This window comes from Sphaerodactylus townsendi, linkage group LG08 (assembly GCF_021028975.2).
Source record: "Sphaerodactylus townsendi isolate TG3544 linkage group LG08, MPM_Stown_v2.3, whole genome shotgun sequence".
NCBI lineage: Eukaryota > Metazoa > Chordata > Lepidosauria > Squamata > Sphaerodactylidae > Sphaerodactylus > Sphaerodactylus townsendi.
The window spans coordinates 14654566-14675054 of record NC_059432.1 but is presented as its reverse complement, the minus strand read 5'-3'; the positions used below and the strand labels follow the sequence as shown (position 1 = coordinate 14675054).

The following is a 20489-nucleotide window of genomic DNA, read 5'->3' as shown; positions in this document are numbered from 1 at the left end:
AAGACTCATTTATAATTCCGAAGTTCCTAAAAGAAAGCCCAAAATATCTGTCAGAGAGACCTGTCTCATCCAGCGCTCTCTTTTTTGAACTGTTACCCATCCGCAGACGAGCTTGATACAGGGTCTACTTCAAAACTAGGGACAAAGAGGCAGGTTTAGAGACAGCTTCTACTCTGGGAGCTGTGGCGATGCTGAACTCGTGGTTTTACGTGTTGATGATGTTTGGGGCTGTAAGCAGGGATGGAGTGGAGGAAGGGAAAGTGAGGGCCGAGGGGGTATGGAGCCTGGAAATTGTGTAGTGCATCGAGGGAATGCTGAAGCTGTAAGAATTTTTTTTCGTTGTGCGTGCACAATGACAATAAATGCTTATGCTTATGCTTATGTGCGAAATGGGCCTTAGTAGTAGAAGTAAAAACCATGGTGGTGGGATGAGTAGGCTGAAGCATCAAATTGTGGTTACCCAGCATTGCGGTGCTTGGGTGTTATGACTTGAGAAATGTCTTCAGGATGTGAGGGCGATCTGGCTGTGACATCTGTCACCCCATTGATTGCCAGGGTTGATTCGGCTGATCAGGCTAGCTAGGTGGGTGTCCCCTACCTCCCTCACCACCAGAGGCGTACCACAGGTAAATGGTGCCCAGAGACAAATGGTCTCCAGGATGCCCCCAGGCTCTGCCCCCTGCCCTTGACCCCACCCATGTCACCATGGCTATGGGCAAGGTCTAGGATGGCCACCTCCCCCCCCAGATTCCCCCTGCCAGCTGAACTCCCAGCCGGCAGCCTGCAGCCTCTTCTGACCTCCGCTCCGGGCAGGCCACAAGAGACTGCAGTCACAGCCTCGAGAGACCTTCTTTTATAAGCACTGAGGCCAGGGTGGGGCTTGGGGAGCAGGAAGGGGGTGGGACTTCATGCTCCCGAAGCCCCCCCCCCCCTGACCTCCCCAGTGCGTGCTTATAAAGAAGGTCTCCGAGGGCTAGGACTGTGGCAGTCTCTTCTGGCCTGCCCAGAGCAGGAGGTCAGAAGAAGACTTCTGAGCTTCCGCTGGGAGCCTAGACTAACAGCTGTGAGAGGGTAAGGAGGGAGGTTCAGGGGAGGGCTGAGGGTTAGCTGGAGGTAGTAGGAAGTCCTGCTGTCTCATTGTTTTTTGCGTCTGAGGCACACGAAAAATGAGGCATGGTAGACTTCCTACGGGCATATGTAAATACCTTCAGGGAGCCGATTTTAGCCCCATGTGACCAAGTAACCTATCCCTAGGCAGATACGCCACTGCTCACCGCTCCATGTGCATGTACTCTCAGTGGAAGAGGGTGACCATCCCAGATAGAAGGAGTGTAACATTCTTCAGTCGAGGGAAATGTCTTCATTTCTGGACACTGAATTTTTAAGAGTAAGAACACATCCTGTTTTTTTTTCCTTGCCAGGGTAAGTGGAGCATTCCCTCATTGCACAGCAAGTCCCCATAGTGCAACAGACTCTGAATTATAGCCTCTTTAGTTTCAACAAGTCTGAGGCCCCTCTCTGCAGAAGTCAAAATAAGTCTCTCTCTTAAGTTTTCCCTTGTGGCCACCTAGAGAGAGAAGGTAAATTCTGTGCAACCCATTGTTGCTTGGCTAATGTTTTGACTTCCTGCCAAGTGTTGAGTAGGGCAGCTTTCCTCCAGGGGGGCAAAGAGAGAGAACAATGAAGGGGTGTCATTTGTTTAGAACTGAAACTACAGTTGAGAGCAATTCAAAAACTGCTTGGTTTCAAACGATGTGCTGCAGTATGCATGCACACTCTGAGTCTGATTGGAGGGCCCTGCAAATCACACCCAAATCATCCTCTGGGATCAGGCTGAGCGGCTCAAAATATTACACTCGCTTCATAGAGATGGCTTCTGGGGTAAATGACTGAATCCCCCAAAGGGGTACTTGCTGAAATTGGCCGATTATGCACAGCACAAATCAGATATCCTGAAGATGGGGGGGGGGGGAAGTCATCTTGGGGAGGAGGTCTGGACAGCTTTTTCCCCCAAGATGTCCTCGGGATGTTTTAATTCTGCTCGTTGTCTTGTTTAGAAAACGCTAAACTAGCAACTTTTCCACAGAAGTCACTTTGAAAACATCGGCCTGCCTGCTGTGCAGAAAGCAGGAGACCTTTCATTTTTTTTTCCTGCCCTCTCAGCTCTCACTTATGGTTTCTGAGCAAGCAGCTTATGCCCACCATTTTCTCCCAGCTTCAGGATCTCTCTGTGCAGCCACCACCTTTTGCTGAAGGTTTCCCGCAGAGGTTTCCTCTACTAGCAGCTTACCTGCTTGCTATTTCCCTGTACAAATGGTTGTTGTGGGCTTTCCAGGCTGTTTGGCCGTGGTCTGGTAGATCTTGTTCCTAATGTTTCGCCTGCATCTGTGGCTGGCATCTTCAGAGGTGTATCACCGAGAGAAGTGTGAGGAACAAGATCTACCAGACCATGGCCACACAGCCTGGAAAGCCCACAACAACCAGTTGAGTCCGCCCGTGAAAGCCTTCGACAATCCCTGTACAAAGTTCATGAATAAAGTCAGTTTTCCCTGGTGATCCTGTGCACATGTCATTTTTCTTTTTGTTTTGATAGTGGTGTCTTTGTAGCTACAAAAACACCATAGGAGAATGGCAGCCACTTGGAGGGCTGGTCTACCTCCCATTAGGAAGCAACGGGTAGGCTTGGCTCAATTCCAACTTGTCCCCTGCCTGCCTTCCCCCTGAACCAGAGCAAGCTTGGCCTGGCAGCACCACCCCACCCACTGCCCTACCACCTTCCCCCCACCCCAAACAACAAGCCACCTGGCTGGGAAGCAGCAACAAGATGCCCTCCTGCTGGGCCTGGCATCCAACTCCACATTCTCCCTTCCTTCCTTCCTTCCTTCCTTCCTTCCTTCCTTCCTTCCTTCCTTCCTTCCTTCCTTCCTTCCTTCCTTCCTTCCTTCCTTCCGTCCGTCCGTCCGTCCGTCCGTCCGTCCGTCCGTCCGTCCGTCCGTCCGTCCGTCCGTCCCTCCCTCCCCCCCTCCCCCCCTTCCTTCCTTCCTTCCTTCCTTCCTTCCTTCCTTCCTTCCTTCCTTCCTTCCTTCCTTCCTTCCTTCCTTCCTTCCTTCCTTCCTTCCTTCCCCCAACCCAAACATAAAGCAGGACCCACCTGGTTCAGCAGCTTCAGGTAAGTCCTGTTGGGGCAGAGGTGGAGGCTGGTGTGGCCATGCACTCCTGAGGGGAAGGGGGGGTCCCTACCCAGCCTCCCCCCATCTAGAACCCATTTTATTTTAATCTAAAACATGCTTTAGTGCTAGTAAGAAGATATTTTGGGTGCTTTAAGTGCCATCCAGTCGCAGATGACTTATGGCAGTGGTGGCGAACCTTTGTCACTCCAGATGTTATGGACTACAATTCCCATCAACCCCTGCCAGCATAGCCAATTGGCCATGATGGCAGGGGCTGGTGGGAATTGTGATCCTGGCATCTGGTGACAAGGACTCCCCTGGGCTATAACAGCTTAGTAGAGGTTCAAGGCAACAGGCAAATAGAGGGTGGTTTGCCACTGCCTCGTCCTGCATAGCAATTCTAGACTTCCTCGGTGGTCTCCCATCTAAATACTTACCAGGGCCAACCCTGCTTAGCTTTTGAAATCTGATGAGATCAAACTCGCCTGAACCATCCGAGTCAGGGCAACCAATTATCTAGCACAGCTACTATGACCAAGGAAGTGGTATATATTGCAGGGATTCCTAGCCCAGGAATGTGGTACTCTGGCTCTCCTATAGTGCCAAAATGTTATTACCACCCTGGGTGAAAGGGATCCATTGAGCAAAGCCTTCTGGAAGCAAGAATGGATGGGGTTTTTTGCCCACAACAGCGCCCCCTAGTGGAGTTCATCCAAGACGAAGGGGCAGGAGAGTCTCAAGAACAGGCAGTGGTTGAACAGATATATGAAGAATCATGTTCATTTTGTAGTTGATGCCATAGAATTTGTAGATTAAGATTTAAAGCTCAGCTGAGAGCATAGCGGGTTGCTGTAAATTACGACTGTGGCATGATGGTTCTTGACTTTGCAGAACAACTTCGTTTGACTCTGTAACTTTTATAACTGGCAATGGGGCTGTTCTGTCTGCACACATAGAACTGCATCCTTGGATCATGGCTGCTATTTAAGTGCAGTTGTAAGAAGCCAGCCGTCATTGCATGCATAGATTTGACAACAGGCGTGCCTGTGTGTTACCCCTGGAATGCAGGAACGGAGGTACCTCTTTGTTGCAGTCAGTAAGGAAACCGGTGTGCATGAAGGCACTGTGTAAATGTGCCCACAGAGCTCTGGATCAGAGTTGGAGTTTTGTATTGGGCATGCCAGTTGAATATGGCCAGCGGGAAGCAGAACACATTTCCCAGAAAGAAGCCCGCTTAAAGCATTCTTCAGAAAGTCCCGAGGCTTCAATATGTTAAAGCTGCATTTCAGAATGCTGGCCCCAGATTGAATAAGAAGGGAAATGAAGATAATAAATTACCTGGAACCATCTGAAAAGGGGGGAGAAGCCAAAAAAACACCTGGTACAATGAACACATCTGGCCTCAGTGCATCATCTTTTTTTATGAGCTTCCCAAAGTCTCCCGCTGCTGCTGCTGCTGCTGCTGTGTTAGGGGAAGAGGGAAGTTGATAGGAGGCACAAAGAGAGAGTGATGAGGTGAGGGAAAGACAGAGAATGTGAAAGGCATGGAGGAATGAGAGAGTGAGAAAAAGGGTGGCAGGAGGGAGAAAGAGTGAGAGACTTGGGGGGGGGGGCACCCCATCCAGTGGTGGGATCCAAAGATTTTAGTAACAGGTTCCCATGGTGGTGGGATTCAAACAGTGGCGTAGCGCCAATGGGGCTGGGCGGGGCACGACAGGGGCGTGGCCGGGCATTCCGGGGGCAGGGCATCAATAATTTCTCTGTTACAGTAAAAACTCTTACTGTAAAAAAAAGTTCCTAGTTTCCAGCTGGTATCTTTCACAATATAGGTGAAGCTCATTATAGCAAGTCCTGTCGTCTACTGCCAACAGAAACAACTACTTCTCCTCTCATTGACTGCCTGTCAAATACTTAATTTTGTTTCTAGAAATCAAAAGAAGGATACTTTCCTTAAACAAGGAACTTTACCATATTTCTAAAACATGTTTTAAAACAGCCCAACAGGAGAATTATCCCGTTTTCTACGCCGTAACCAGCCACATAGGAAACAGCAGGACTTTATGATTTTTGGACCTAATGGAATTTCTAAGGAAAAGTAGACCCAATTAGTAACCCCCTCTCGGCACACACAAATAATTAGTAACCCACTCTCGGGAACTGGTGAGAACCTGCTGGATCCCACCTCTGACCCCACCCCAGGCACCACGTGTGGGGGCGGAAAATTGCCTCTACACCCCTCCCCCTTGCCCCACCCCCCCAAGCCTGGCAGAAGCTCAGATCAACCTGGTGGACCCAGCCAGGCTGTTTTTCCAGCTGGCTGCTCTTTGCGGATGGTAAGTGGAAGGGTAGGGGGGCCCATGGGGGGACACCTCAGGGGGGGCATGGGGGAGGAGGGGCTGTGGGGTCAGGGCCCAGGCACCATTTGCCCCCCCCGCCACTGGACTTTGGCCCCTTCTGCACATGCAGAATAATACGCTTTCAATCCACTTTCAATGCACTTTGCAGCTGGATTTTACTGTGCGGAATACATAAAATCCATTTACTTTGTTGTGAGAAGTGGATTGAAGGCTACTGTCTCCATGTGTGGAAAGGGGCCTGAGAGAAGTTGGGAGGGTGGAAACAAAGAAAGGACGCATGGGATAGCTTCTCCTGCAAGTTTCTTGTGGATCTCCACTTGCACGGCCTAATGGGGAATTATTATAATAAGTTAATGACAGATAGCTCAAATATTTAATGAAGGACTATAGAATATCCCCCACTGCAGTGAATGTGTCAGCAATTCCATATAAACACCTGCTAAATAAATTATTACTATTGGAAGGTGTGCTCTCCAGCCATGTAAAGGGCTACAGGATCAGGACCAGCATTGACAGATAGAAGAAGAAGAAGAAGAAGAAGAAGAAGAAGAAGAAGAAGAAGAAGAAGAAGAAGAAGAAGAAGAAGAAGAAGAAGAAGAAGAAGAAGAGGAGGAGGAGGAGGAGGAGGAGGAGGAGGAGGAGGAGTTTGGATTTGTACCCCACTTTTGTCTCCTGTAAGGAGACCCAAGGTGAGTTCCTTTCCCTTCCTCTCCCCACAACAGAGACCTTGTGAAGCAGGTGGGGCTGGGAGAGTTCCAAAGAACTGTGACTAGCCCAGATCACCCAGCAGGAATGTAGGAGTGCACAAACACATCTGGTTCACCAGATAAGCCTCTGCCACTCAGGTGGAGGAGTGGGAATCCCACCCGGTTCTCCAGATGAGAATCCACCTGCTCTTAACCACTACACCACTCTGGCTCAAAGAGGCTTTGTTAGCTGACCTCCAAAAATATGATTTGGCTCTGCTTCGGCATGTCTATAAATAACTCCCCACTTTGGTGATTTAAGGCAACCGGTTAATCAGGTTCAAGCCCGTCTTGGTTTTCAGTCTGTCTTAGCTCACCCCACTCCGTGAACATTCAATCTGCCAAAAACTGCAAGACCAGCAATGAACACAAGGTGTCACTGTTCGATGATGTTTGGCCCGCTCTACTGTCAAAGGCGCAAAGTGATATGAAAACAGCTAAGCTGTGGTTTTGAGCTCAGTGCAAATGATTGATCTGTTCAGTTGAAGGTTAATATTTAACATCCCCAGCATTTGTGGTCCGTCTACAGGACACGGTGCCTGTGTGTGAAGGCATCATCCACAAGGATACTCCCTTCCTGTGTTTGGGGATGCTGCTTTGCGAGCATTGCCAATCACAAGGAAAAGAGCACATACACAGGCACTGCCTCTACGCACACATGTTCTCATGGGTCGGAGATCACATGGAGGCAGGGGGATGAGGCCAGCATGCTCATCATGCCCCCTTTCCCTCTCCGTGTGTTCAGTCACATGGAGGACACAGAACGCTCGTGTGTCGAGGGTTCATGTTTGTAGGTGGCACTTAGTCCTCCCCTTGCTATTCGTAGACTGAGAAGGACTAGCCAGGTGATGTGGTTGTTGGTAAGGTGGCATCATTGTGGCCACTGTACTGGGAACACTGTCAGCTATGAGAGGATTCAAGGTAGTAGGGTCACTAAGGGCGGGGGAGATCTTACATCTCTTCTCAGCTGTGAACTCACTAGGGCCGTGGTGGCGAACCTTTGGCACTCCAGGTGTTATGGACTACAATTCCCATCAGCCCCTGCCAGCATGGCCAATGTGGGGGCTTATGGGAGAATTGTGATCCTTTGCCCCTGGAGTGCCAAATTAGCCTGCACTAAGTGGTCTGTCATAGCTCAGCCTCCCACCGACAGTGAGGAGAAAATACATGAGATAAGAAGAAGAAGAAGAGTTTGGATTTATATCCCCCCTTTTTCTCCTGCAGGAGACTCAAAGGGGCTGACAACCTCCTTGCCCTTCCCCCCTCACAACAAACACCCTGTGAGGTGGGTGGGGCTGAGAGAGCTCCGAGAAGCTGTGACTAGCCCAAGGTCACCCAACTGGCGTGTGTGGGAGTGTACAGGCTAATCTGAATTCCCCAGATAAGCCTCCACAACTCAGGTGGCAGAGCTGGGAATCAAACCTGGTTCCTCCAGATTAGATACACGAGCTCTTAACCTCCTAAGCCACATAAGTACTGTTAATATGTCTATATCAGGGGTCTGCAACCTGCGGCTCTCCAGATCTTCATGGACACAATCAATCAGCCCTGGTAGTGAGTAGAGTATAGTCCATGAATTATCTGAAGGCTGCAGAACCTGAACAATCTGCCTTATACTGAATGATCCCTTTGGTCCCTCGTGGACAGAATTGTCTACTCAGAATGGTGTTGGTTGAACAGGGCCTCAGGTGGGGGCTGTCCAAATGATCAACCACTGGACCTTTAAACTGGAGATGCTGGGGCCTGAACCAGGGACCTACTGCATGTGAAGCAGATGCTTTAAGACTGAGCCACATGCCCCTCCTTGATGTCTGTGTCTACTTTATTGGTGTGCATCCAAACATTCAGGGCATAGACGTTCCTCTGCATTCCCAAAACTCTTTCTGACCCTCACCATGACCTTTCCTGAGATGGTTCCTGAGATGGTGCCAAGAGAAGAACAGGTGTGTGTGTTGGTGGACCAGAGTAATATGGGACAAGCAAATGAAACTGACCCCTTTCCTCAGCAGGCAGTTTCAGAGGGTAGCCGCATCGGACACCTAGATTTGAGTCCAGTAGCACCATAGACACCAACGAGATCTTTTGCGTACAAACTTTGAGTCAAAGCTCCTGTTATCAAGTATCTGATGAAGGGAGGTTTGACTCGTGAAAGATTATGTCCCAAAATGTTGTGGTCCTCTAAGGTGCTACTAGGCTTGAATCTAGCTTTCCTCAGTGGAGCTTTCCTCAGAAGAAGAGAAATATAACGCCTTCCTTTTTGCTGTGTGCCACCCCCTTCTAACCTGCATACCTGTTCTTCCATGCAGGTCCCTCTACCCTGGCAAAGATGTTTCTGGGGGTCTAAAGGATGCAGAAGTTTGTGGGGAAACACCATGTTCCATGCATGGAGTGGCAGGAGATAGCCCATTCTCTTGATCCAGTATGAGGATACAGATAACCCTACCTATCATTTATATGGGGCTGATTTCTCACGTTTCAAATGGTTGGAGGAAACTGTGCTTCCATGAGCTTATGTAGCCACCATCATGAGTTTACAATGCAGATTGGTTGCAGTTTCTCACATAGTTTCCACTGAAATAGAGCTGGCCCCTGCGACAGGTAGCTGGCAGAAGCAGAGATCCCTGCATCAAGGAAGATTAGTCTTAATAGGATTGGCTACTTAACGGGTGGTTGCCATGTCTATTGCAAAACCTTCGTAGTGTTTACTTAACAGAAGAATATGGACCCCTCTTGCCACCTGTTTCTTCTTCTTTTTCTTCTTTTCTTTCCGGGGACAAGTCTGGTGGATTCGTCTTGTATCGCAGGATGCTCTTGCACGAATGAGCATTTTGGAAGGTAAGTCAAGGCAACATTAAGCGATACTATTTAAAAAAAACTCTTTAGAGGCCTCTGTTTCCAGTGGGAATGATCAGTGGGCTCTTATCTGGAGAACCAAGTTTGATTCCCCACTCCTCCCCATGAGCGGCAGACTCTTATATGGTGAGCGGGATTTGTTTTCCTGCTCCTACGCATGAGGTTCGCTGGGTGACCTTGGGCTGGGTCCCAGTTCTGTCAGAACTCTCTCAGTTACCTATCTCACAAGGGTTCTGTTGTGGGGAGAGGAAGGGAAAGGAGTTTGTCAGCTGCTTTGAGACTCCTTATAGAAGTGAAAAGTGGGGTACACATCCAAACTCTTCTTCTTCTATAAAATGGGATCAGATAGACATGGGAGGGATAGACATGGGAGGGAAGACAGCATAGTGTGTAGTTATCAGATCTTGGAAGCTAAGTAGGGTCAGACCACCAAGTAGGGGAGACCACCAAGGAAGCTAAGTAGGGTCAGACCACTAAGGAAGACCCTGCAGAGGAGGGCAACGGCAAACCACTTCTGCTTTTCTCCTGCCTTGAAAGCCCTTTGCTGCTGCTGCCACAAGTTGGCTGTGACTTCGTGGAACCATGCATGCATGCTTCAGATAGGCATCTGTTTAGGAGGGGAAGATGTCAGCAAAACCGGTTGCAACATAAAAAGGACTTGTTAGTCACAACTAAGGATGTGACCCTGTTCACCGCCCGGAGCCCTTCGGGGATCGGGCGGTATATAAATTTAAGAAATAAATAAAATAAATAAATATAAATAAGCAGCCTCATGTCTGTGTAAGCCCCAATGAACTAAATTATGCCTAAGATTGGGACGCATGTGCTATTCTATTGCACTGAAAATAGCAGTATGCTTTGGCTGAATTATGATTGGTGGCTTCAGTCTTGCCTAAAATGCCTGCAGGTAAAATAATTTCTGTCTCAGGAATGTGACTTTCCCTGCTGTTCCCCCAACCCACTGCAGTCCCAAATTTCCCCTGGAATGTCTAGGAATAGCTTGGTTGGAACTGAAGTTCTGCAGTGGGTGGACGAATCAGCAAACATTTGCCCTTACACTCCCAGAACTTTTAGGCAGTATCCTAGTCCGTATTCCAACACTTTAAAAAAAATGCTATTCAGTTAGACATAATTTATTAGTATAAGGGTATGATGACTTTCTTGGAATACTGAGAGTGTAGGGCAAAATGTTAATAGCTCCCTCAGTGTGCTTTTGTCTGAGGTTTTTGACTGAGAAAATGAATCTACTTCATTGTTATTATTCCTGCAAAGAAAAAAAAAATTCAAACCAAAAGAATGAGAATGTATCAATAAGAATCAAACAGTAGTTTATTCGTGTGGTTATCTATTGCATTAATAAACGGATCCACTGATTCCAATAAAACAGCAGCTCGATTTGGCCCGTTTTTCTTCCCAGGAGTTTGTTTTGCCTCTCTGGATCCCTGAAAAAGATTCTGGAAGAAGTCCCTCAAGACATCAAAAAAATCCGAATAGAGAACTCTCACCTGACTGAATTGCCTCGTGGGGCATTCGCCAATGTCAGTGCCTTGGAATATCTCTGGCTGAATTTTAATAACATCACGGTCATGCATCTGAAAAGTCTGGAGTACCTCAAGGATTTGCTTGAGCTGAGGCTGCAGGGGAATAAACTGCGTTCAGTACCATGGACAGCGTTCCAGGCGACTCCGGCACTCAAAATCCTGGATCTAAAACACAATAAGCTCGACGTCCTCCCAGAACATGCCCTCCGCTACCTGCCCAACTTGACTTACTTAGACTTGTCTTCCAATCAACTGACAGTCATCTCCCGGGACGTTTTCTATTACTGGCAAGAGAAAAAGGCGGGGGCTTCGTTGAACACAGTGTTGGCCTTGCACGATAACCCATGGATGTGTGACTGTCGCCTGCGGGGGTTTGTCCAGTTCATCCAGGCCATTGGCCCGCCCCTCATTCTGATGAATTCCTACTTAACTTGTGCCAGCCCCCCCTTTCGGGAAGGAAAATACTTCCATGAGGTGGAACTGCACAGCTGCATGAAGCCTGTGGTGTTGGCCACCGAGCCCAACGTCACCGTGATGGTCGGGCTAAATGTCACCTTGACCTGTATGGTGCAGGGCAGACCCTCCTCGGCAATCTGGTGGAACTACACCCTGAAACATCTACGGGCGTTTAACGGTAAGCATCGTTTCGCAGCAAGAGATTTCCTGAAAATCCATGCTCCTAATTTTATGGTCGGTGTTAAGATTGGCTTTTCCCTTGTTCTTTGGGCTCTGAGCTTGTATTAATCCTAAGCTGACCTAGAAACCAGCAGACCCTTTGCTATTCGTGGATTTGTGACTCATGATTCCACTTATTCACAATGTATGGCCTGATCACATGATGTGATTAGTCTTGAGCACATGACCCCCTTTATATTTATTTATTTATTTTATTTATTATTCTACTTATATACTGCTGGAGGGCTCAGGGCGGTTCACAACAATAGTAACAGACAAGTGGATAGATAAAATACCGTACAGAGTACTGGTCCTCAAGTTAAAATATACAGCACTTAATTACCGTAACCATTTTAAAATACAGATGGCATCCGACTACTAAAACTCCTCTAAGAGGGGAACAGCCTGCTGGAAGTGGCAGGGCATTTGCTTTGCATGAAGAAGGCCCCAGGTTTGATCCTCGGCATCTCCAGTTAAAGGATCTTGCACTGGGGGATGTGAAATACCTCTGCCAGGGATTGTGGAGAGCAGCTGCCAGTTTGAGTAGACCAGGAGTCTGCAACCCCAATGTACACACATCCCCCAATGTGTAAGGTTAGACCAGGGGTCTGCAACCTGCGGCTCTCCAGATGTTCATGAACTACAATTCCCATCAGCCCCTGTCAGCATGGCCGGGGCTGATGGGAATTGTAGTTCATGAACATCAGGAGAGCCGCAGGTTGCAGACCCCTGGAGTAGACAATGGACCAAGGACCTGATTCAGCATAAGGCATCTTTTTGCATTTCTCATGCTGCTCAGCATCCCACATTGGTACTTACAAACAGATAGAATGACAATAGAACAACAATGCAAATGGAATGATAACATAGACTGACAATGGAGGTCTGTTCACACAAGATGTTTTTGAATATCTAAAAAGGTGCCCATATGCAATTCTTTGGCCATTTTGACCTTTCGGTCCACCCCTGAGGCAGCTGAGTTCCATGGGATTAATTGTTCAGGCCAACGACTGACGGCCAACCTGGCACAGTGGTTAAAAATGTAGGATGCTGGACGAGTGACCTTAGGCCAGTCTGTCTAACCTTACACATTGGGGTATGCAGTGGCGTAGTGGTTAAGAGCAGGTGCATTCTAATCTGGAGGTACAAGTTTGATTCCCCGCTCTGCTGCCCAAACTGTGGAGGTTTATCTGGGGAATTCAGGTTAGTCTGTGCACTCCCACACATGCCAGCTGGGTGACCTTGGGCTAGTCACAGCTTTTTGGAGCTCTCTCAGCCCCACTTACCTAACAGGGTGTTTGTTGTGAGGGGGGAAGGGCAAGGAGATTGGGAGCCCCTTTGAGCCTACAGGAGAGAAAGGGGGATATAAATCCAAATTCTTCTTCCTCCTCCTCCTCCTCCTCCTCCTCCTCCTCCTCCTCCTCCTCCTCCTCCTCCTCCTCCTCCTCCTCCTCCTCCTCCTCCTCCTCCTCCTCCTTCTTCTTCTTCTTCTTCTTCTTCTTCTTCTTCTTCTTCTTCTTCTTCTTCTTCTTCTTCTTCTTCTTCTTCTTCTTCTTCTTCTTCTTCTTCTTCTTCTTCTTCTTCTTCTTCTTCTTCTTCTTCTTCTTCTTCTTCTTCTTCTTCTTCTTCTATGTGTGTGTCTCCTTTTGAGAATACAATGGGGGAGGTTGCAAGCCAATTTGGATCCTCCCATCCAATTATGGAGAAAAGCAAAGGGGTGATTTCTAAATCAATCAATGGACTTAAGGTCAAATACTTAACCTTGTTATGCCCAATAAGTATTGTTATGCCCAATAATTAAGTGGAAAGGGCCATCAAGTCATAGCTGACTTAACAGCAACCCTATCAGGTTTTCAAGGCAAGAGATGAGCAGAGGGGGGTTGCCATTGCCTGCCTCTGCATAGCCACCCTGGACTTCCTTGGTGGTTTCCCATCCAAGTGCTAACCAGAGCTGACCCTGTTTAGCTTCTGAGATCTGACAAGACAATTACTAAATGCAATTATCAGCTGAAGCTAGGAGGACATCCGTCAGGTGAGCTGCCTTCCTAAGAACACTCATGTGGTAGGACTTCCTTCTGAGACAACAAGCATAAGATTATACTATTGGTGTCACGGAACTATAAGCCAATCAATCACGTTCTGTGAGAATCGCATTGCAGACCCCTGGTATAGTTACAACTCATCCTTGCTGGAGTTGATTTAATTTCTTTAAAGGATCCATGGAGGTTCTCAGCTCCCTCCATGGCAAGCTAAATATTTATATCCACTGTTCATCTTGCTTGCAAAATGAAGTCTGTCTTCTGTCTTGGTCTCTAAGACCAAGATAGAAGTGTGCCGTCTTCAGGGCCTCTGCTCTATTGCGCGTAACCCATCTTGAACATATTGCTACAGGGCTCAAATTCTCATAGGCTGACATTAGTTCTGCAGTAAATTGTGTTGAAATGGTTGGAGGCGGTTCGCGCCAAATTGGTTCGGCTCATTTCTGAGGAAGTCGAGGACCATAATGAAATTAAATATATTAAAAAATACAATTGTCTGAGGGCAACAGAGAAACTAACACAATACAAAAATAGAAGAAGCGTTTGACTTATGCCCTAACAGTTCTTTTGGTGGCCCCTATAGGTCTTAATTACAAATTTTCTTGTGGTTTGTCCAAAGAGTTGCACCTAGAAACATTGACCTTTCTTTGATTAATAGAGGTTCTAAAGGAGACAGCAAGGTCTTGGGTTTGATGTAAAGGACTCTATGATTTTTTTTAAAAAAACAATACTGGGCCAGTTGTCAACTGGTGTAAATTATTATTGTCCTCTTGATTTTGTAATCCTGAATTATTTTAGAGCCTAAGGATTTTGATCCCTCATTTTTCATAGCAGGGATACCGGATCTTGTCAATGCCTTTTTTGAATCAATGCTTGTAGGATTTCATTGAGGAGTTTCATGAGTCACCTTTATAGTGCTCATATAATTCTTTGTCATGTTTCCTGCCTCAAATATGGGGCACACAAAAAACTGCAGTTGCCCTTATAATTGTACCTTTTGAAACCACCACACACATATGGGAAGCCTTGGAGACATCACCGCAACCTGTGCCTTGCTTGGCCCTAGTGGAGTTCTCTCCTTCATTGTCCCAGCACTATGATGAAAGAGAAGAAGAAGAAGAAGAGTTTGGATTTATATCCCCCCTTTCTCTCCTGCAGGAGACTCAAAGGGGCTTACAATCTCCTTGCTCTTCCCCCCTCACAACAAACACCCTGTGAGGTAGGTGGGGCTGAGAGAACTCCGAGAAGCTGTGACTAGCCCAAGGTCACCCAGCTGGCATATGTGGGAGTCTACAGGCTAATCTGAATTCCCCAGATAAGTCTCCACAGCTCAGGCAGCAGAGCTGGGAATCAAACCCGGTTCCTCCAGATCAGAGTGCACCTGCTCTTAGCCACTACGCCACTGCTGCTCTTGAAAGGTGGTCAAAGTGGAGAAGGTGATTTCATGCTGGGACACACACAAGGTGTAAACAAGGCATTTCGACATGAAGTTCTCAAGATCCATGGTGCCCTTCAGAGGCTTTCTGGTGCCCACTTGTCTCTTCCCTAAAACACTTCTTCCCAAAGCAAACATCCTTTCTGGCTTCCTCTACCTTGTTAGAGCAGAGGTGTTTCAGAAGATCCCTTTGGACCTTCAGGGACCATCCATTTGGAAAGGGTTGCCTTCATGACAAGAGGGCACTTGGCTTACACCTAGAGGTGGGATCCAGCAGGTTCTCACAGGTTCCCGAGAGTAGGTTACTAATTATTTGTGTGTGCCGAGAGGCGGTTACTAATTGGTGATTTTGCCACGTGATTTTTGCCTCAGTTACGCTCCTCCTCTCAGCAGTAGCGCGCAGAACTTGAAGCAGTCTAGCAGGAGGTGCACCTGCGTGCGTGGCAGCCTGCGCCTGCGTGCATTCGTTTCCTGCCCAAGGACTGGTGCAGCAGCTGCAGCCTTGCCACAGCCCCACCCAGGAATGCCCCGCCCCCGGAATGCCCGACCATGCCCCCATCGTGCCCCGCCCAGCCCCATTGGCACTACGCCATGGTTTGAATCCCACCAAAACCTGTTACTAAAATGTTTGGATCCAACCACTGCTTACACCCTCCCAACAGTTTGTAATTGGCCTCATGGCGACCATTTTTGCTGCTGTTCTCATTCCCATGTCAGCCATTTTGTGGTGGTAACCTCTACCATATCTAAAAAAACCTCCGGAAGCATTCACAGGCTTAACCTACTACCTACTACCTGTCCTCTGGATCCGTGCCCTTCCTGGCTAATTAAAACTTGCCGGGAGGAGTTACGACCCCACCTGTTGAAAATCATCAATGACTCTCTTGAGCAAGGAGTCTTTCCAGATGGGTTGAAGGAGGCAGTGGTCCGCCCACTCTTAGAACCATCGTTAGATCCCTGGAGATCCTGGCCAATTACGCCCGTCTCGAATCTTTGGTTTCTGGGGAAGGTAATTGAGAGAAGGAGATGATGTTAGGGGCAGCTTCAGGTTTCCCTGGATAAACATCAGCTTTGAGCCCCTTCAGTCCGGCTGGTGGGCATGGGGCCAGGAGGCGGTTCCTACGTAGCTCACTGGGCTCAGCTCCGTATGCACAACTTGACCGAGAAGCGGACAGGCTGGGCGTGAGAATCTCACATGGTCGAGCCCTGACCTTTGGCCACAGCGCAGCAGCGCCTCAGGGAGATGGAGCACTGTCCGCTCAATGGTTACGTCTGGTGCTCAGGCCGAGTCAGCAAGGTGTGGTGTGGGGACCAGCTGCAGGAGTGCTTCATTTGTGGGTGTGCCTCAGAAATTGTATGCACTGGCTATTTAACATCTACTCATGGGCATAACCGTTTGATAGGAGCTTTGGGCTGTGGTCTGCCGTAGTATGCTGATGACACTCAGCTCATTCTGTCCGTTGGAAATGGGAGCTGTCACCCGCCCTGCAGCTCTACAGCATTGTTTGGAGGCTGATTGGCTGGTTGGATTCCCCAACAGAGCAGGTTAAGCGTCATGAAAAGCGGAGATCCTCTAGGCTTTGGCGGGGGGGGGGGAGAGATTGGGAATTCCAGCCTTGGTGTGGGAGAAGGGGTCACATTAGCGCCCGACCTCGTTAAGCAGCCTGGGGAGTCCTGGATTAGATCTCTTTCAATCGATTCTGGTGGCCCATACAACCCGGGTTGGAATTTTCCATCTTCGACAGGCCCGGCGGCCCTTCTCTCCATGACCCCTAGCCACTGTGATCCCAGCATGATCCCACTCCAGAGCTAGACTGTGCCTTCCTCTCCTGGCAGGCCCTTCCGCGTCCTGGGTCCCGGAGCTAAACCCAGGGCCAAAAAAATGCAGCTGGAATGCCTGCAGGCGTGCCATCTGGGATCATATCCAGCCTGTGTTGCACCAGCTGCGTGGCTCCCAGTGGAGTTCAGCGAATCATCTTCAAAATCGACTGGGCCTTCAAGGCACTTCTTGGCGACCTCAGGACCTCTGCAACCGGGACCGCATTGCCCCCCACTCCATCTGTGCAGTGGGCCTCTCCTCAGCAGAGGCTAGAACCACCCCTGGAGATCCTGGCCCCTCAGTAGTCTGGCTAGCCTCCACTGGACCCAGGGCCTTCTGACTCTGGCCCTGCCTGGTGGAGACGCCTACCAGCTGTCCGGGCCTGGGGACATGGGATTTCGTAGGGCCTGCGAACCGGGTGATTTCCACCGGGCCTTCCGGAGGATAGCCTTCAGGGGTGCCCTGCTTTCATCCTCCCTGCATGTGGGGTCCTGGCATCATGGGACCCATCACTCTTCTCTTGGGAGGGTTGCATATGGGTTAGTAGGATGCCTGTTTTAGAGATAAAGAAGAAAATTTTAAACTTTTATATATTTATGTTTATATATGCTTTTATATTGTTCACCGCCCTGAGCCCTTTTGGGATAGGGCGGTATACGAAATCAAATAATAAATAAATAAATAAATAATAACAAGGTTGGGTACCCCTGCTTGAGAGAATGTACTCTGGAACTGGTGTGTATTCTTGTTGATGTTAGAGAGGATGCTAGAGACATCATCATTAGGAAATGGGTGGGTTTTGGATATTCAGTTGATGTTTTCTGAGTGGATTTGGCTGCAGGGACCAAATAGGAGCTGGACTTAGAGGACGTTACCCAGTACAAATAAAAGCATGAGAAAAACAGGTCAAAGAAGTTCCTTCCTTAAGAGCCAAATGTGCACATGAAAATATTGGAAAGGGCTACTGAGTGATGCCCATGCAGTCAGGCATGAGTATATGCAGGCCATTCTAGACCTTTGGTAAGCCAAACAGAAATGCCCATGAGCCATTTGCCTTTATGGGCGATTCTGCACATGAGTAAAATAGGTTCGACCCAGTTCCCTGAGGAGGGTACTAACCTAAGTCGAAGCCATTGTTCCCCACTCCAACCAACTTGATCCCAGCTCGGAGGGCGGAATCATCCTGTGCCTCTTCGCCACTCCATTCCGATTGGCTACTGTTCTACGGCCATGTTCCGTCTATCCCCACACACATTATAAAAAAAAGAGCTTTTAGGAATGGAGAGGGATGAAAGATTTGTGCCAGCTGTCTTGTCGCCTGAGCACTCAGCTGTGGTTGTTTGAATAGGGGACCTAACTTGGCACCAGAGATTACCTCACTTTGCTGGAATCCCGAAAGGCTTTGAGTTAGAAGCTGTTGGTTCCGTGAAAAAGTAGTAGTTCCCAACTGCAGTCGGAAATTTGACTGTTACACGGGGCGAAGCTGGTACAAAACCGTGTCGATTCCAGTGGTTGTGCGGAGCACTTAGGTCAAACTCAAACTTAGATCGATAACCCAAGTGCGGAATCGACCGATGTATATTTATCACAGTTATCACGTCTAGAAAGCTGGTGGTGCTGAAAGGGTTTTTCTAATGCGCTAGCCTTTGTCCTGTTTTGCCTCTAGTGTCCACGAGTCATATCAGTGAAAATACAGTCAAGTCAGACTTGGTGATTCCTTCAGTCTATGCTATGGATCGGGGCAACTATACCTGCACGGCCACCAATTTCCTGGGCAACACCTCGGCCACAATCATGCTGAATGTTCAAGCCCTCAGCACAATGGCGTCTTCCTTCTCCTCATCCTTCTCAAGGGAGAATCCCTCCATCGATGTGAGAATTGCGAAGCAGACGGTCTACGGGATCACGCTGGAATGGTACACCATATCCGAGAATCCAGGGGAAGCCTGGTACACCCTCCATTTTGGGAAGTATGACGCCAAGAAGGAGATGATTTACATGGCCCCTGGCGTCAACAGCTATTCAGTCAATGACCTGCTTCCATACAAAGTGCGAAGTGGCGTGTGGAGCTCAGGGGCCAGGAATTTTAAAGGGGACGTGCATTGCTCTTGTGACAGGAAATGACATCAGTGAACTGGAACAGCGAGAAAAGCTCATCCACATCATTATCATTGTGTGCGCCATGGTCCTGGCTGTCCCTGCCGGGATGTACGCCTGCACCACCGAGACCCGGCTTAATTGCCCGCGGAAATGCCCCGACATCTGCCACAAGAAGAGGAAAGCGAAAACGCTTCGAGGAGTCAATAAGGAGAGCACGTTCGACAGCTTGCCGACGGGCAGCGATGAGGGGTTATGCCAGCCGGACTCCAGCGATAGCAAAAAGACCCTGAAAATATTTGAGGACAAGAAGGCGACAGGCAAGCAGAAATCTGAACACGGAAATAATGCAGATCTGTATTAGGCGATCTCCACGTACTATGGTGTATTAGGCAAGAGGTAGGCAAATATGGGCTTGTTACTTGCTGAGGCTGATTCCTCACCCTCCTGCCCCCACTCCACTCCATGAAAGTCATGCCAAAAGTGTTCTCGCTTTTCCTGCAGAAATATGGTTCCGGTTTTTATTCTTATTATTGCAAATCAGTTTTTATGGTATGTTTTTAAGTTGGTTTATCATTGTTGTTCACTGCCCTGAGCCCATAGGGGGAGGGCAGTCAATCAATCAATCAATCAATCAATCAATCAATCAATCAATCAATCAATCAATCAATCAATCAATCAATCAAGCAATCAATCAATCAATCAATCAATTATTTATTTATTTTTTATTTATTTAACTATTTGATCAATTAATCAATTAATCAATTAATCAATTAATCAATTAATCAATTAATCAAATAATCAAATAATCAAATAAGAAAGTGAGAAGCATGCATGGGGCAAGAGGAAGCATGCTGGGACTAGAAATCTTGCCCCAACGTGTCTCCTCTCCTGGTGCGCCACAAACAGGAAATGCGTCGGGACAAGAGTTCTTGCCCTGATGCACTTCCGTCCCACCGCACACCAGTGGGTAATTGGCCACAGGCAAGCTCACCAAAGTAGCCCAAGCACAAAGTCGTTAGGTTTTTGTGTTACATCAACCACTTGGCATGTGACATGCATGGCACGACACGACATTGGCTGCTTCTGCATGGGTCAGATGTGGTTGGGGCCCTTTTAGGAAGCCTTTTTTTTTGGGGGGGGGAGTTCCCACAGACCCATTATATTAGCCTGAACCCAGGTGAAATGGAAGTCGCTAAATTAGCGACTCCCCCCCCCTTTAACCCGGGTTTCAAACGCTTCCTGCTCGCCTGTATGAACTACGACTAGAGGAAGCATTCCATTCCCATCCCCTTCCCTCCACCATTATGGTGGATTCCCCAGGCAGCTGCCATTACATTGGATTGTAATGACCACAAATAGATGACCACCATGCTGTACAGGTAGGTGGGGGGGATTCTTGGGTGGGGGGATTCTCAGGGGTATGGATTCTTGAGTGGGGGGATTCTCGGGTGGGGGGGATTCTTGGCCTGGTGGTTTGCATGGAAGCACTGCATTTCCTGTGGGAACCATGTTGCCTCCTGCCACCGTGATCCCAGGAGTTGTGGCTGGCACAAGCAACTAGAAACGGGTTCCATGAACCTGTATTACCTGTGCAGAATCCGACATTGTTTTCAAAAGACTGTGGAACCACTCATTGTCTACAGGTGGGCAGAATTATTGGTAGGCATTGACATGTTCAGATAGGAATAGCATGCCTCATTTGGGTATCTAGCTGGGATTTATGACTTCTAAGTCAGGGCTTAGATGGATGGGGA

General features: G+C 48.3%; 1 protein-coding gene across 1 annotated transcript; it reads left to right on the top strand.

Moving 5' to 3' along the window:
• Positions 1 to 8899: 8899 nt before the first annotated feature.
• On the top strand, positions 8900 to 19345 carry LRIT2 (leucine rich repeat, Ig-like and transmembrane domains 2). The gene is given in 4 exon segments (XM_048506530.1): positions 8900 to 9108; positions 10544 to 11301; positions 18302 to 18677; positions 18679 to 19345. Coding segments are annotated over 4 exon segments (1668 nt in total). The 5' UTR covers positions 8900 to 8992; the 3' UTR covers positions 19097 to 19345.
• Positions 19346 to 20489: the final 1144 nt, after the last annotated feature.